This window comes from Prionailurus bengalensis, chromosome E1 (assembly GCF_016509475.1).
Source record: "Prionailurus bengalensis isolate Pbe53 chromosome E1, Fcat_Pben_1.1_paternal_pri, whole genome shotgun sequence".
NCBI lineage: Eukaryota > Metazoa > Chordata > Mammalia > Carnivora > Felidae > Prionailurus > Prionailurus bengalensis.
In genome coordinates this window covers 18338744-18357413 of record NC_057347.1, presented here as the reverse complement: position 1 = coordinate 18357413, position 18670 = coordinate 18338744, and the positions used below count along the sequence as shown (strand labels likewise).

Sequence of the window (18670 nt, the reverse complement as noted above, 5' to 3'; positions counted from 1 at the left end):
TTTTTTTTCCTTTTCTTAGGTACTCTCTGCCCTTGACATACTCCAACCTCCACACATTGACTATTTTGAAGAAATGTATCCTAACCAGGGAATGTGAAAGAAGGGGACAATTTTTTATTAATTTGTTCTTCTAGCTCCTTTTGGGGTTCATGCTTTAAGGCGTATAAAATCTCATCCTTGCAAAGGTGGTTGAGTACCTGGAACCAGGTAATTTTGAAATCCCAAGTATCTGACAGAGAGCAGTATTATCAACATATCCTGAACGGTGATACCATAAAACAGTACTTAATCTCCACACAGCCTTATGAGATAGGTTATTACCATCCCCATTTTGCAGATGAAACCAGTGAGGCAGCTGTGTTGTGTGGAACTCAAGAAAGTGCTCTTGTTGCTATATAACAACTGCCTGTCAGTTAAGAAGATACTACTGCCCTTTTTTTCTGCAACTTGGGGTAAGGTGAAAATTAAAGAGATAATGTAAGTCCGATGTCCCAAGTTCTTTGGAATGTGGTGGTGGTGGTACTGGTGATAGTCATAACTTACAAAAGTTTTTATCATATGAGTTTATTTAATCCCTATGACAACCATCTGGGAAAGATAGGATTCTTCCCACTTTACAGAAAAGGAAATTGAGGCACCAAAGATTTAAAAACAAAAAAAAAACAAAAACAAAAAAAAAAACTTGACCAAGATCACAGAGCTAGTAAATATTGAGACTGAGGTTCAATTCCAGACAGTCTGACTCTGTGGTCTTTATTTCAACTCCTACCTATATGATACTCTCAGGATAGAGGCATTAACATTATATTACTACTGTTAACGTGTAAAAATAGTATGTCAGGTATCATGGATAATAATAAACTGTAAAATAATGCCTAGTTATAGCTCCGGGGACTGTGCATGGAAAAAAAAAAAAATTGGGATATAGGTTAGCCCTAGGCAAAGCATCACCATTTACCATTCTGCATGTAACTTGGTAAAACTTTAAGTGAAAGACAGGGAATCCTAAATCCTTGAATTCGGTGAGCTTGTGATAGTGCAATTTATTCACTTTAGGCTTTTAATTAACACCAGGCCTATGACTTAGAATGGAAACCAGTATAAAAGCATGATACTTTTTCTGACTTAGCAGTGAGATAAAAATTTCATTCTTACACAGGTGGCAGGTAATTCTGTACTAGACAATTGTCTTTGATAATTTCCTTAGTAACTGGGACCAGTTAAGAACTTCCCTAAGGGAAAGAGAATGGCTGAGCTGACTGGGGAATTGGGAAACATTATGAAGTGATAGAATTGTCATCGATCACCACTGCTGGGATGTTTTGATCTGATAAACCAAAAGCTCTTGAATGCTCTAATCTTCGGTGTTGTTTCAACCCACAGATCTTTTATGGAACTAACAAAGGCTTAACTCAGTGGACTTGGGGTGCTCCAACCCTGAACACTCCAAAGAAAGGACTGGGCCTTGACCAGCTCCTGGCTGATAAGAGTGTCCTTGTATACCTGAGATCTTGGGCCAGGTTGGATGGTTCTGACATATGCTTTTTTAAAAAGTACAGAATTATCCTAAGGATAGATGACTTGAGAATGTATGTTCTTTTTTCCTCAGCTACAGATCAGTAGTAGCAACTGTGGAGAAAGCATTGATGATTCCATTTCATAGACTTCCTGAAATTACCCAGCTCCTCGCTGAAGAAGGGAACTAGTGGGAGTGGGGCCATACTTGTGTCATTCATCAGAAGTAACTTCTGTACCTGGTCAGGAGTCACCTACTTTATCCTTTTAGTTAGCGGGAAAGGAGCCTACTTATTAGAAGGCATTCCTATGAATGTGTAATGCTATTTCTGCCTGTTTGGAAATGAGGTTGCTGACAACAAACCTTGAAATCAGAAGAAATCTTTATTAAATAAGAATTTTATTGTATTATAGGTTGTGTCACGGGTCCCCAAGATCACCCTCGGGTTCCATGATTTGCTGAAAGGAACTCACAGGATCCAGGAAGGATCTACTTGGCTACAGTTTATTACAGCAAAATGATACAGATTAAATCAGCAAAGGAGTAAGGTATTGAGGCAGAGTCCAGGAGAAACCAGGCACAAAGTTCCAGTTGTCCTCCCAGAATTGTACAGATCTTGCTTAATTCTCCCAGCAACAATGAATGACAGTACAGGCAAATGTTGTCAACCAGAGAAGCTCACCAGATCCTTAGTGTCCAGGGCTTTTATTGGAGGTCAGTCAGGTGGGCCTAGAGCAGGCACAGGGCTGACCTTAGCTGCTCAGTCTCCAGCCCTCTTCCTTTTTCCCCCACCCAGAGGTTAAACTAATACAGCTGCCCCAAGGCCCCAGGCAAACAAAAACAGGTGTCACCATAAATCACATTGTTAGCATAAACTATCTGGTGTGACCAAAGCCCCAGGTATAGTAAGATGCTCTTATGAGGCAGGATATTGCAAGACCTCAAAGGTTATTTCCCAGGAGCTGGTCATGAGCTAGTCCTAAAGACTTTTGGGACGTATAGGATTTGGGCACCCCAGATCTCTGCTGAGTTAACACTTTATTGCACATAAGCCATCTGTGGGGAAAGAACGTGTTCAAATAAGATAATTGGCGTGTATGGATATATTTAATAAAATGCCAGATATATTAGATTCTCTTCACTGAACACTTAGCTAATTCATAATATTCATTTTGTGTCTTACAGTTTAAGCATGAATTGTTTATATCGGGCATTAATTTTTTTTGTACTTGGGTTTGTCATTCTTTTAAAAACCTTCTGTGTGCTTCTGTAAGCTAGTGGTTCTCAATCATTCATCATTATTGACCATAATTGGACTCTGGGAGATCCTTGAATCATTATTATTTAAGATCCTTGCAGAGCAGAGGAAAAGTTAGCATAGTTATGGTTTAAAACCATGAGTGACATGGAGTGCCTGGGTGGCTCAGTTGGTTGAGGGTCTGACTTTGGCTCAGGTCATGATCTCCACGTTTGTGAGTTTGAGCCCCGCCCGCGTCAGGCTCTGTGCTGACAGCTCAGAGCCTGGAGCCTCCTTTGGATTCTATGTCTCCCTCTTTCTCTGCCCCTCCCGCAATCATGCTCTGCCTCTCTCTCTGTCTCTCTCTCTCTGTCTCTCTCTCAATAATACAATAAATAAATGTTAAAAAATTTTTTTTCTAAACTATGAGTGACATAGATAGTATAGTACCTGTTGGTGGCTAATTTCAGCCCATTTCATTAGTTGGCAGAATGTTTCTGTGAAATTTCTCTCTCCGGAATTGTTCATGAATGTTTAAAAGTCTTTGCTGTAAAATATTTGCGGAACCATCTGGTGTACCATTTACTTAAATGTTTTAATTTATTTTTTTAAGGTTTTCTTTTTTTTTTTTTTTTTTAGTAATCTCTACACCCCATGTGGGGCTTGAACTCACAACCCTGAAATCAAGAGTCACGTACCTCCAACTGAGCCAGCCACGTGCTCCTAAAAGTTTTACTTTTTTATTTAATTTTTTACCTTCAAGTTAAAAAATTGACACCTGTTGCTTTCATTATAATTAGTTGGCTACGGAAGAACCTTTCAAACCTAAACCTCACTTATTCTTGTTTCCTGTTTAATTTTTAGCTATATGTAGAATCATGCACAGAATAGAGGTGTTTTCCAGTGGTGGTGCTATTTGGAAAACACTGAATCCTTTTACATAAAAAGGAGTCATTCCTGTAGCTGCCCCAGGATTATAAAGACTCTTAGGAAGGCATGACTTAGCCTGGAGTACAGGATACTAAAAATCTGTGTTTTCGAAGAGCTAGTAAATGGAAATATAAGAAATGCCTTAATTATATATAAGCTCTACTTTCGGTGACTCTTTTAATATCAGTATGAAGTTTTTGTTGTAGCCAAAGCAAAAAAAAATTCCTTCTGTTTCCCTCTGAAAAATAAGAAACCTTACTACCAAAACACAAAAATATTGAAGATTAATAATATCTCAAGCTAGTATTTGATTTCAGCTTAATGTATTATTCATCTGTGTCAGCAGCTCCCTCTGTAGTATCTGAAAAACATGGCATACGCATTACACATGGTTTTAGACATTTTTTTTTAATTGGAGGATTGTGTCTTTGCAGATTTTAGAATGGATAATATTTTGAGTTTTAAATGTATGATCATGGAATTGTGCTTTGAAGATACTTTTTGAGGTCTGTTTGAGGCTCTGTCATTTTAGGTAAGTTCTTAGTATGTTGCTATGCATCTAATGGATGTTTTAATATTTAAAGTTGATAAAGGAATCAGTTCATAGAGTCAGAAGTATATATTTATCATATTATAATTTAATCTTCCACTGTACATACAGAGCCACATCATTGCACTTTTTTCTAAGATTAAAAACTTGGGATGTTACGTTGCATAGGTAACTGTTAGTACAGAAACATTTTAAATTAGAAGATCTCTTTGAATAGTTCATATCATTTTAGAAAATCTGAGGTCTATGAACATTTTGATGTAATCAGATATATAATAAGAGTATAAGCATATACTGTTATGCAGTTAATCCTGTTTTTTCCTGAAACTGTGAAAAAGTGATGACATCAGTGCCCACCAAAAATTTGGCCTGAGTTTTCAAAGACCATGCATCTTTAGATAGCTCCTTAAGCAACTTTGAAAAAGACAATGTCTGGACTGTAACTGTTTACAAATCTACCTACAGGATGCAACAGATTTAGCATGAATCATATATGGAAGGAACAATAAATTCTACCATGATCTCTGCATCTTGTAGCTTTTCTGTTTTCGTATTTTTAAAATCTAATAATTAAGAAAAGTTCTGTATTTTTTTTAACTGAACTTTTAGCCGTTAAAGGATTGCATTATTCATTTTGCACTTTGAGTTTCTATTTGGAAACCTGTATGAAAACACTTCGGCACTTAATTACTTTGAGCCTACTGAAATTTAACCCAAGAGAAACCAGTTGTAATTATTTGATTGAAAATCATTATTTATCGTCCTTCAGTCAGGAATCTGAATTGTATACATAAACATGCCCTTTCCTAGAAAGTACTGGATGCCTGCTGGATTGGAAATAAAAATTTGGCTTGCTTTGGGAAAAGTTTATTTTGAACTTGACACATAATGAAACATTATCTTAGTGTTTTACGGAGGAGAATATGGGCAGAGCAGGTTATCTGCATTCGAAGCAATTTTGGCCTAAAACCAGTGGAAAGGAGCAGTCTAATAGGGTGTCCATGTGTCCTGGTTTGCAAGGATTCCCGGATTTTACCTGATGTCCTCGTATAATTATTAATTAACAAGTTCCTCCTTTTACTTTCTCAAGTGTCCCTATTTGGATAATAGGTTTGGCTTATGCAGGCATTGTTTGAACAGGAATCTCTTGTCATAAATGCAGTGAGGGAGCCTACATGCCCATTTGACCAGTTGAGAACCCTTGGTAGGAGTAATGTAGTTTTGGGCTCCCAGATGCAGTCATTCAATTTTAACTGACAGTATTTGTATACTGTATTTTATAGGAACATTTTGTAATTTAAAGAATACACAATACATGATTGCTTGGTGCTGTGAAACAGCTCTATAACCCGCAGAGAATCTTAGGAGTCTGTGAAGAGCTAAGAACAAACAAAATGAAATATGTATTTGCATACGTAAGTGCACTCTTACTCTGCATCAGACAGTACCAGCAAGGACCAGAAATCTGCATCCTAGGGGCTTTGAAGATTCTCATATTGTTAGAATTCCCTCTTCATTTATTCCGTAAACAAAAACATCAACTATGTGCCTAGAACCAGAAATTTTTTTTCTGTTTTGCTCACTATTGTGTTCCCAGCTCTTAGAACAATGCCTGACATATAGTAGGTGCTAAATAAGTGTTTGTTAATTGAACGAATAAAATAGTCTCTTAGTGGAAACTAAAAAGTTCCCAAGCTGAATTGCTTGAAAAGCATTTAATGATTTAAAACAAAAACAAAACCTGATGCTTTTACCCACTGTCACCAAATCTGGCTCCTTACCTCTGAAGCCCAAAAGGGAAAATAAAGGAAAAGTTAGCAGAACAATCCAGCTGAATTCCTGACTTTAATTGCCACTTAGTATCTAGTCAGCCTTATTTATTCATTCAGCCAAATAATTAACACTACTTTGGTTTTTTAAGAAAAAAATTTTAATGTTTATTTATTTTTGAGAGAGAGAGAGATACAGTGTGAGCAGGGAGGGCCAGAGAGAGAGGGAGACAAGAATCCGAAGCAGGCTCCTGTGCTGACAGCTCAGAGCCCAGTGTGGGCCTCCAGCCCACAAACCACAAGATCATGACCTGAGTCGAAGTCAGATGCCCAACTAACTGAGCCACCCAGGCACCCCTAGCACTACCTTTTACATAATAACATTGTAACAATCTCTGTGGAAGGTGCAAAGATGAATCGTGTATTTGTTTAATTTTTTTTTTTTCATTTAGTGTACCAGGCACTGTTCTAAATACTTGACCCTTATCTCCATTTTACAGATGAAGAAACTGTAGCTCAGAGAGGTAAATAACTCATCCAGGTTCACTTAGAAATGACGGAGCTGGGATTTGAACCCATATTGACTGGTCTTAATGGGCCGGGAGTGCTCTTAACTCAGTGCTGCCTCCTAGCGCTTTCCTTAAAAGGAAATATAGTCTGTGGAGTGAGATAAGATATAAAGAAATAACCATCAGATGTGGTAGAAAGTGCCAAAAGAATATGGATAGGTGGTGTGGAACTGTAAAAGAAGAGATTGCTTCAGGCAGAAAAAAACAGTAAGACTTAATGGAGAAAATGACATTTCAGACAAATTTTGAAAGATGAAGATTTGGACAGGTAGCATTGAGATGGATGGATATTCCAGATGGAGAGACTAAGTTCAGGAGTATCATTTAGGGAATGGCAAATCATCCAGCTGGCTAGAGTTTAGCATGCATAAATAATGAAAAACTAAGCTAGTTGGGGCAAATCATGGAGGGCCTTGAATGTTGAACTAAGAAAATTCATCTGTATTCAGTAGGCATTGGACGGCACAATGAAAGATTTTTGTGATGCGGAATGACAGAGTCAGAAGTGCTCTTTATAAACTTAACAAAGAGTTTCTGTTTGGGATCACGAGAAAGTTCTAGAATTAGATAGTGGTGATAGTTGCACAACATTGTGAATGTAATGCCATGGAATTGTGCGTGTAAAAATGGTTAAAATGGTAAATTTTATGTGTAGAGGCCACTTTTAGACAACAGGCTTGAGCAATGGAAACTTGATCAAGGCAGAAGGGCTGACAGCGACTGCCTGCCTGAATACAGACAGGCCCATCAGGCAACCCACCTCCAAATACCCAAAGGCACTGACCAATGGATTACTAACAACCAGGCACAGTTACCCAAAAGGAAAATTCCATAGTCCCCATACCTTCTCACCTTCCCTCTTTAAATATGGCTCCCACCCACTGCCTTACTGCAGACAGACTCTCCTTTTCTATCCTTCCCCACTGCTCCCTTGCAGTGTATTCAATAAACTTCTGTCTTCCTTGTTCTGACTTGGGTGGATCCTTTCACTGCCCACGCTACCGGCTCCCCCCACCCCCAGTCATCGCTCCACATTTGGGGGCCCCCATCCAGTTGAGTGGGACACCACATTATGTATATTTTAACCACAGGTTTGCGGAGGGGGGGGCGGTTAACCTTAAGAAAAGGACCTAACTCTTAGGGCTGAGAGGCAATGGCTGTTGCAGACTGGGAAAGGAGAACAGAAGGATTCTTGGGAATTTACTGGCACCTCTTTAGCCATGTACTCAGCAGCCTGCGCTTTGATTTTGATGGCTGGTTGGGGATTCACAGAGGCAGGACAAGGAAGTGAAGGAATTAGGGAGGGGGCTCCCTAGAGCCCTAGAACTTCACAGGATGGCTGGCTACAATTGATAGAGAAGCAGTTGACATCAAAAGAGGACTTGGCGTCCTCCAAGAAAGGAGAGGCAAGATTCAAAGACAGATGCTGGGCTGATAGCAAGCAGCAGGTTCAGTAGCAGTAGTAGTGTGGTTAGAATATGGAGATTGTGTTCCAAGAAAGGAATTTGTAGTTAGGACAGGTTATAGCCGCTTCTAGATAGAAAGTAGAGCCATGCTCGAAGGTAGATGAAGTAGAATAATAACAGAAATCCTCAGAATTCAGATGGTTGAGAAACTGAGAGGTAGAGATTCTCTGGTTGCACATTAAAATCACCTAGGGAGCCTTTTATAGAAATACAAATGTTCAAACCCTACCTTCTGATTTAATTGGTTTGAGTTTGGTTCTAGGCATCAGTAAGTATTTTTGAAGATGTTCTCCCCAGTGATCTGAATGTGCCCTCAGGGTTGGGATCCACTAGGCTAAAGCACCAGAATAATTACCAGCATGAAGGCTGAAGTTACCCGTGACTACCTGAGGGACTTCAAATATGCAAATGTGAAGCAGCTGTTTGTGTCATTTGGCTAATAAGATCTGGATTGTTGTAAAGACTGCTAGAAACGATGAGGGTAGAAATTGTGAAGTTAATTTCAGGTATGTATGGTTTTTTTTTTTTTAAAGAAGAGGTCTTTGAGCAGTAGCAGCGGGACCAACCATAGCCTAGAAAAGGGAGGCGAGATGGAAGCAGCTTACTTGGTCTCTACTTGTTAGTTCTTTAAGTGGAGACTGCTCCTCAGAATCATGTCGCTGCTCTTCATGTATGGACCATAAATGCTTTTTGATGACCAAATCGACTGTGATTGATCTACCAGTCTTCAAAAGACATAATTCATCCTCTGTTTAGGCTTTAAGAAAGTTGGAACTTTTTGCCTCAAATAGAATATATTCTAACTTTTTTTTCATTCTGACACACCATTGGTGTAAAGGGCAGAATTTAAAGTGTAAGTATCAAAGTTTAAAGCCATGTGTATAGTCTTTGACTCGAGGCCTGGAATCAGTCACCCAAAATCTCTGCTTTGTTCATTCTTTGACTTTTTAAACATGATGAAGAGAGAGAGAATTCGTTTATGTCCAATTCCATTCATTTAGCTCATTTTTCAGAGTGAGCATGAGCTCAGAATCAAGAATGTGGTGTTCCCTCAGGTAATTTCAGCTCCCATAGGCTTCCCCTAGTGAGAGAATGTCACCAAACTGAGCATGATACTGGTGCTGAGAGAGGTAGTTTTATACAGTATGACCCCTTAACAAGAGCCAGCTGTTTCATACAGGGTTCGGTCAAAGAAAACAGCCCTCTGTTTCGATACCAGAGAACACTATACTGTTGGATTTAATGTGAGTTTGATGTATTGGCTTCCAACATGGCATCTTCCCAGATGACTTTTTGTGATACTCAGTGTTCATTTTGTGCCCTAACTTTAGACCTTTACCCTCAGGAAAGAGGTACCAGCAGGTAGTATAAAGCATAATGGCCATTGCTGTTACCTTTAAGGGGTTCATGGTTCAATTGGGGATGGTTGATGAATTTCAAATAATTTTAATATTAATCAGTTTAACACTAAAGATCGTAACCAGATTTTCTTGAGCAGAAAAAACGGCTCTGCCCTTCTCTCCCCACCTCCCCCAAAAAAGAGTTTGGAAGACTTACCTGGTACTTAAAATTTTCATAGAATAAAACATTTTCTCTAGTCCTTTCTTATAGGATCCATACAAGATCAGTGATCTATTAGTCTAATAAATATATGTTCAGTATTTCCAGTTGTATTTTTATTTTTTCACAAAATTTTAGGCAGTATCTGTTTTGTTTGTGGGTCCGGGTAGCTCTTTCTTTTCTAATAGTGTGGAGCAGTGCTAACAGGTGTCACATCTAAGTGTATAATAGAACGTTCATTACATAAATGTTAGAAAGTGGGGACAAGTGGGAACAAATGGATAAGGCTCTATGTCAGATATTAGGTCTTTTTTTCTTACACATTTTTTTTTGAGATATAATTGACATATAGCAGATACTACATCTTAACACAGAGGCAGACCCCCCCCCCCTTTAAATGGACCGCCATTTTATTTCATCTCTTACTGCCATAGAAAGTATTGAGAAACAGACTTCCCTGATATACTTCTCCTAGATTCTTCTTACAGATTTTTGTTCTCCGTATATTTTGAATCCTCCCCGCCCTTCATAACTAGTTCCTTATAATAACTTTGTCTTTTAAAACCTTTAACCAGAAGTGAATTTCATTGGTGATGGGTAGCACTGGGTAGGTAAGGAAGCATCTGTAGCTTGGCATATTGAGAGGCTTGTTCTTCCCTTCACAATGCTGCTTGTGGTGGTTTATACCACTGATTGCAGTCCGCTCTCAGGTTTTAATGACATCATTCTTGCAGCTTTACAATAGATGAGCCTGGAGTAAATTGCTCTCAAATTCTGTTGGGCAGGAGGGTATTTGAAACCAGATTGTCTGGACACAGAAGTAAGTTTTTTAGACCCATTAGGAAAGGTTGGTGGATCTAATTTGAAGGCTTGGTGTCTCTTAGAGAAAGTTTTGAGATTTGTTGTAGTGGCAGTAAGAAGCATGATGCAGTTTATATGACTGATCGGTGTGTTTATCCTCTGAATGGATTAAGAGGTGATCGAAGAATTTGCCCTTTCTCTTCATGAATTAAAAAAACTGGAGAAGCAAAATGTTTATAAAATCTAGGTAAAGGCACTTCTTTCAAAGATTTTTTTTTTAAGTTCAGAAAAAAATAATGACTATTCCAGTCATTTCTTTTGGTTTGTTTCTTGACTCTTAATCTCTGTTTTTGTGTGAATGTGCATTTGCTTTGGAGGGTTATGATGGTGGAAAATTAGTAATCGCCAAGCTTTGCCATCTACATTTGGCAGACAGAGCTTGCCTTTGACTTCTTCAGGGCACTTTGGAAAGAAGAGAACTGAGATTTGAAGTAACATCTTTTTCTCTAGGATGCTTTTTCTGTTTTATTGCACGTGTTTTATTGCAAGGCTATTGTATAGCCTTAGTGACAAGGACTTAGCCAATAGGGCCTTCTGGGGCTATGACAGAGTATGTAAAATGAAGTATGTAGAATGTAGCTTTCCTGTGATTTTTCCTTTTTTCTGGTGATAGAATTGATTTTTTTTAATTAGTTTTAAATTGCAAATTAAAGGTAGTTTTAATTTTTGACATTCTATATACAACAGATTAATTGCCCTAAAAAGAAAAGGAATTTGCCTTTGCCTGGGAAAGAGAATGTTGTATTCAAACATTTTAACAACGTGACCTTTTATTCCATTGATTTCTATAGAGAAGCACAGGCAGGCTTCAGAAAAGGTCAGTGATTCTAATTGAAGCACACACTGATTTTTTTTTTTTTTTTCTAGTTGCAAAGGCGCCCATGCTTTTTGTTGCAAAGAAGATGATGAGATTTAGGGCTGACCATTTGTTACAAGAGAAAGCAATTCTCTCTGTGATGCATTGCTGTTTTTCTTCCACATGGAAAGCATTGTTTGAAATCAACAATATCCATAAACCAGATTTTCATTATCCATGCTATTTAAGGCCCTCATTTTTATTTCAGAGACAGTTACATATCTGAGATCTAGGTTGAAATTTCCCTCCGCTGTGGACCTGAGTTTGGAAGAAAAAAATGTGAGTCTGTTAAGTCTCACATATTTATGGTTGTGAGATTGCCTTCTTTCAAATAGGAATGACCGGATTTCAGAATTAGTGCTTAATGTGGGTTTAAGCATGTTTTCACTGTCATTCTTGGACTTTTCATATAAGAGAATTCATGGACACCTATTTGATAAATGTTTAATATTGCAAGATTTCTTTTTGGTCTGGCTTAGAGTTAGTTTTGTCCAATACGCAGTGGAAGAAAGAATGATCCAGTTTTCATTATCTCAAGTCAGTAAAGACTGTTTAGGCATTAAAATTGTGTTTTCAAAGCTTTCTGTCCATATTCAGTCGGTAGGAAATAATTTGACACAAGTTCTCCGTTTTCTTCTCCCAGTCCAGCTAAACCAGTTAAATAGCCTTATTTTGTTCTCTGAAAGCTTTTAACATATCATTAATAATTTTTCATACAAAATCAGTTACTCATTGCACATAAAGCATTAAATGTATTCTCAGAGTTCAGTTCCCTTGAGCAGGCAGACCAGACTGCTATAGTTCTGAACTCCAGACGGTAAGAGTTTTTTGAACCTGATAGGTGGGTTTGTTTGTTTTTTGGGGTTTTTTTACATAAGACCGTATCACAAGTATTCACATTTATACACAACTTGGGCTGTCCAGGATGATTAGCTCTCTGTTATTGAAGTGCTTGTTTAGCAGTGCTGTTTTATGACATGTTTGCACAACACCTTGTCATTTATAGTAAGCATTTATTCCTAATAGCTTATAAATTCTCCCAGTGTTTATTGATAGTAGAAGCTGTGTAAAGAATCGGCTTTATTCTTTCTCTTTTGTCTGAGAGGTGGGAACAAGTGAAGTCAGACTGCTTGGCAGGCCTGGATATGGGAATGTGGAATATTGACCTTTATCTCATATTCTTAGAAGATTGTTACATTAGGAAACTGACTAGTGAGTGTCTCCATTTCTTCTCCCTACAAAGCTCTCAATACTAGATACCAGAGCCTAAATTAATATTCTTGATACTAGAGCCTAAATAACAGCACTCTAAAATCAGCCCCCTTCTCCATCCTTCTTCCTGCCATACTCTTCATCATCCCTTGTTCTGTTGCCCGACAGTAGCAGTCTTGAGTGTAATGGCCTCCTAGCACATCATGAAACAAGAACAAGGGTCGTCATCCTCTGTTTATTTCAAAGCCCTTATGATAGTTCAGGGCCTACCTAGTCAGCATTCTGCTAGCTTGACATAATAGAAAATCTGTTGTAGTGGCAAAGAGCATGGAGTCTGGAGCCAGATTACCTAGATTTGAATTCTGGCTTTGCCTCTTACTACCTGTGTGACCTTGTAACCTCTCTGTGCCTCAATTTCCTGGTTAATAAAATGGGAATAATAATGGTTCCTACCTCAGAGAGTTATTTTGGGATAGATTGGGATAGAGTGACTGACTTAAAATAGTGCCTGGAAGTTAATAAGCGCTATAAAAGTAGTAAGGGAAGGCCTTATAGAGGAGAACTTATTAAAGCTGACACACAGTAGGAATTCCTATGAGTTTTCTGGTACAAGCAAAGCATGTCAAGCGACTGCCAACAACCAACAGACGACATTAGCAAGTGCTCATCACAGACAAATGGACTTTGATAATAATGGCCTATCAATAACAAGCATAGCCTGTTTTCAGAGAGGATTTTTTTAAAATAATAATATGTGAACTGTTGTTAACCTCAGTACCTCATGTCTCCTTACCTGGCATCCTCTTCCCAGCATACAAATCTTCAGCACCTCCAAGCCTTCCACCCAGACTGCATCCACATTATCTTTCTGAGTGCTTTTTTCAGTACCTTTACCAAACCTTTCCTATTAATTAGAAAGAAATGACATCATTTCCTCCTTCAGCCCACCATCCCAAGAACTATTCGCTTTTTTATGTCCTATAGTTACGTCTCCTAGTATTGTCTGTCCCTTCCTGCCTGCATAAAGGTTACTCAGGCTTTAGCGTACTAGCAAATCCTTAGGTTGTTTTAAAGAACAGTTAAAAGTTCCAACTCACAGTGGAATTTTTTTTCCCTCTGCTTTGAAGAGAATCACTATAGATAGAGCAAATTATTCACACCAGCTCTTTTTGAAACACCTGTGTTCCAGGTGAAGCAAAAAAAAAAAAGGAAAGGTTGAATCTAGTCTTTTCACCTCTCCATCAAAAAATAAATATGTCTCTAAAACTTCCCAGCTGGTTGGAATGAAATGCTGTCAGGCTTTCCAACTCTTAGAGGGTAATATTGGATGACAACAAAGCCACACCTAATTTGAGCTGCTGAAAAGCCTCATAACCCCATTATCGTTCTCCTGAACTGCTTAACCTTCTGGTTAACCTTCTGATTATTAGCCTCTTGACATATTTAATTCAGGTGTGAGAATTTAGGGAGGCTCACAGGACTGTTTATTTGATCTTTTTGTATATCCCACTGTTCTGACTTTATTTCTATTTTTTAAGGTTGGTAGACACTAGGAGGCATGTGTTACCTGGAGACCCAGAGGTTTCAGAAGCCACTAAATATATCAGACCTGCCTTAATTGGAGGATATGGGGAAGCAGTGGGGCTTTTAGCCACTTCATAGACCAGCTGAGTCTCCTGCTACCAACTCAATTTATTTGAGAGCAGTACTTCAGGGAACTTAATGGAGCTACAGCACACTAGCACGAATCTGAATTTTAGCCAGATACAATTTCTTTATGTACTACTTACTGTGGTCGTTTGCTCTCTGCATACTCTATTGGTGTCATTATTAAATATTAAGAGCACTGATTTGTACAGTTGGTAATGGGCTTAATAATTGCATGTTTAATTGATAGTCTTTTCCTCTTATTGATACCTTGCTTAAAGGTGGCAAGAGAATCAGATGGTAGAAAATAGGATTAGGTCGAGGTGGCTGTTTTCCAAAGGAAGTATATTATGTATGAGCTGAGCGAAGTTTTGTTTTGTGTGCATGTGTTGTTTGTTTGTTTGTTTGTTTGTTTGTTTGTTTTTGGATATGTGGAATACTGATCAGTTACTAATTTTTACCACCCTGAGCTCCAGACTGAGAAACCTATTACTAGAAGCCCTTTACCAGAACCAGGGTCCCTGCGTAAAAGGGTCTCAAAAGTCTAACAAAGATTAGCACTTTTATAATTGTTCCCTTGAGTTTCCAGTCTGTCCAAAACCAACCCTAGGTCTCTCTCAAAAATTATATGCCCTGTAGAAAACTTTTCTTGATCTAAAAGGTTTTTATGTCCTCATATGAAAGAATGTGACTATCATCGACATACTATTTTTTGGTGCCAGAAAACCACCAGACCCCATTTCATAAGTGAATAAAACTTTCCTCTTCAGCACTGATATCCTTAAGAGATTGCCTAATCTTTCCTTTTAAGATCAGTAGCTTAAAGGAACTTTTTCAACCGGTTGCCTGTTTTGTGTTTTTGTGGTTTTTGTTTGTTTGTTTGGTTGGTTGGTTGGTTGGTTGGTTGGTTGGTTGGTTGGGTTTTTTTGTACTAACATTCTTTTGGCTTTTTTTTTCTTCAGGGAGGGGGAAATGTGAGGAAAAATAAGAACATGGTCATACATTTTGGCAAAGGCATGAACTTTGATATTGGGCATTCCTGAATTCATCTCCTTATTTCCCCTCCTCTCTTTTAGCTTTTTGACCTTCAAAAGTTACATGATACTTTTCCCTGAGCCTCAGTTTTCTCAATGATAAACGGAGATAATATTTTTCTTCAAAGGACTGTTGCAAGGAATAAACAAATTAGTGTATGTAACACATTTGGCACAGTGCCTGGCATATTGATATTTAATAAATTCAGTATCCTTCCTCCCTCCTGTAACAGTGATGGTGATAACAGCTACCCAAGTAATCTCCCTGTTCCCTCGGTTGCCAGACATTTATATATGATTCACATACAACATCTAAACCCTGGCAGTAACCCTGTGTAGTAGATTTCATTGTCCCTATTTTATAAACGCAGAAACAAACTCTGAGGATTTCGTTAGCTTGCCTGATGTTATTAAGCCAGTAAGTAGCAGTTGACAATCTAACCTAGTCTTTCATCCCAAAACCTACACCACGCCGCCTCCCACTGCCTGAATTCCTTTACCTCCTCATTGTAAAAACCAGCTTCCTGGCCTTCTCTCTTCGGAAGTAGAATTATTTCCTTCCCCTTTACCCCAAAGTTTATCTTTTGAAAGACAGTACAAGTTCAGAACAAAGGCCAGGATCTTGTATTCACTCTGCTGCACACTAGTTTGTAAAATGGGAATCACGATAGGATTTCTTTCTTAGAGCAATTAAGAGTACATGAGGCTAAGTAAATTTAAAGCTGGGGGCTTAGCACATAGAAAACTCTCGACAAATAGGAGCTTTTTTTTTTCTCAATAAGTATTTTTCTTTTTCAGTCAAGCTTCTGTGGCCATGTACAGTACATTAAATATCTTTTTGCTTCCTTGTTTTCTCTACTTGATGTTTACAGCTCATCTCAGTCCCTTCTGACCTCTTGTATGTTGCCTTGCATTCGTCCATCTTTTTTCTCTGTGTTGTCATGGAGTTAGCAAGCCTTCTACACCCACTTGGTGCCCAGTCGGTATTTATTGATGCTAATGATGATGGTTACACAAAGATGCTGCTGGCACCAGTCCTGTAGCCTCTGAGACTGCTTGAATAATCATGACCTCCTAAAAACAGAAAAGGAGTCAATCATCTGACTCCTAATTGAAGGTCAGAATTTGGTGTCAGCATTTGTTTCTGTGGTGATTGTGTAGCTTTTTCTGCAGAATTACCTTTGACAGTTGGAGTAGTCAGGTTTTCTGGCATGCGGCTGATTATCATGCATTCTTAAATTACTTCCTAAAATAGATCATAGAGATGGGTGGGTCAAGCAAATACTGATCATGGTACAGATTTGTTTTAATTGGAGCAAGGGGTCAGGGAGTCCTACCATTGAGGGTATAGTTGACTGCCAGGCTCTAGATGAATTTCCTGTTCTTCTTGCCCATAATCATTTTTGCATCAAAGAAAATTGTGCAAAACTGTTTTTTTGTTTTTAATGTTTGTTTACTTCGGGGACAGAGAGAGATAGAGCACGCGTGGGGGAGGGCCAGAGAGGGAGGGAGACACGGAATCCGAAGCAGGCTCCAGGCTCTGAGCAGTCAGCACAGAGCCGGACGTGGGGCTCCAACTCACAAACCTCGGGATTGTGACCTGAGCTGAAATTGGATGCTTAACCGACTGAACCACCCACGTGCCCCAAACTGGTTGGGTTTTGGTGGGGTTTTTTTTAATGTTTTTTTTTTTTATTTTTGAGAGAGAGAGTGTGTATGCAAGCAGCCAGGGAGGGGCAGGGAGAAAGAGAAACAGGATTTGAAGCAGGCTCCGTGCTGACAGCAGAGAGCCCGATGTGGGGCTAGAACTCATGAACCATGAGATCATGGCCGGAGCCAAAGTCAGACGCTTAACCCACTGAGCCACGCAGGCACCCTAAAACTTGTTTTAGTCATAAATACTTCCCTTTTGTCTGCCTTTCTGGTATCTCTTCTATATTCCCACCTCATTTCTTCTAAGGAATGTTAGAAGATTCCTTATTTTTGCTTTTTTCCTGCTTTGGTCTCTGTCCTTCATGAGCATATTTTCATCCTCAGCAACTTTCGGGGAAGTCGAGCATTGTGTCGTGCATGTTAAATTTGGGTGCAATGCACTAAAAACTCTGCTAATGACAGTGATGTGCATTATTCTAAAGAGTGTCATGATGTTGAGGTTGAACTTACAACTCTTGGCAACGTACTTCCATAATTTCAGTATCCAGGATTTTTAAATAAAAGAAGGAAAGAAATGAAAAAAATGTTTTTTAATAGAAAAAGAAAAATGCTGTGCAAAGGGAGATTATAACCAAAAGCAAAATCAGTATCTCATCTGTGGCAGGTTTCATTTAATAGAAAGTACAGATTATTTCTTACCGTATCTAATAATTCCCAAACGTATGTTTTCTTTCTTTTTTTTTTAAGTTTATATATTTATTTTGAGAGAGAGAGAGAGAGAGAAAGACCACACAGATGGGAGATGGGCATAGAGAGAGAATCCCAAGCAGGCTCCACACTGTCGTCAGTGCAGAACCCGATGCGGGACTTGAACTCACAAACTGTAAGATTATGACCAGAGCCAAAATCAAGGGTTGGATGCTCAACTGACTCAGCCATCCAACCGCCCCTCAATCTTCTCTTTTCAACTTAGCCTGCCCACCAAAGGCCTGGCCTATATTTCTAGCAGTCTCTAATGCAGACTTTTTTTCCCCTCCCATTTCTTGTCCAGGGCTGCTAGCCCAGCCCCCACACGCAGTATGTTAGCCAGGGATTCCTCTTATTTTTATATATATATATATATATATATATATATATATATATGTGAACATATATATGAATAATAGGCTAACATATACACATAAGCTAATTTAAGTTCTCCTCTATTTAAAGAAATTAATAGGGAACATGAAGCTGTTCAAGAAGCTATTTCAAGTAAGCATATATGATTCACAGGTACTGGAAAATATTTATTGAATATCAATTTTAGCTTTATAACTTGACTAAAGAAGGGTAAGAAGAGTAAGACTTGAAGGAAGTGGAATATTCAGGAGGTGGAAAGAGAGGCAAAGAATGTCAGGTAGAAAAAGTTGCCTCTGTGATTTTTTAACTTTTGTCTTATTTTTCTGTTGGCAAAAGGAATGTAATTATTTAGCCTGTCGGCCTGACATTCCTCACCCCCAGTCTATATCTGTTACATGGGAATAGTCCCCGGTTGCTAGGAGGATTGAATGAGGTGACCTGTGTTAAAAGTGGCATACAGGAGACTCAAAATACTTCTCAGCAAACTGAGATAATCCCTCAGCAAATTGTAGGGTTGTTTCTTACTTGAGGCTCTGGCCTACTAGCGACAGAACTAAGACTAATTCAGGCGCTAGAAGAAATGAATTAAGAGTACTTGTGTGCATTTGAGCAATTACTTCAGACATCTTCGGATTCAGTTCTTCCAAAAGGAAAGACTCAAAATCACAAAGAGAACAATTAGTTCTTT

General features: G+C 38.6%; 1 protein-coding gene across 2 annotated transcripts in view; it reads left to right on the top strand.

Moving 5' to 3' along the window:
• The window catches only part of NLK (nemo like kinase), a 165192-nt gene that overhangs the window by 104675 nt on the left and 41847 nt on the right, over positions 1–18670 (top strand). For both annotated transcript variants that reach the window (XM_043583610.1, XM_043583611.1), the window contains exon 3: positions 20–75. In XM_043583610.1, coding sequence (XP_043439545.1) covers positions 20–75 — 56 coding nt within the window. The remainder of the gene's footprint in view (positions 1–19; positions 76–18670) is intronic.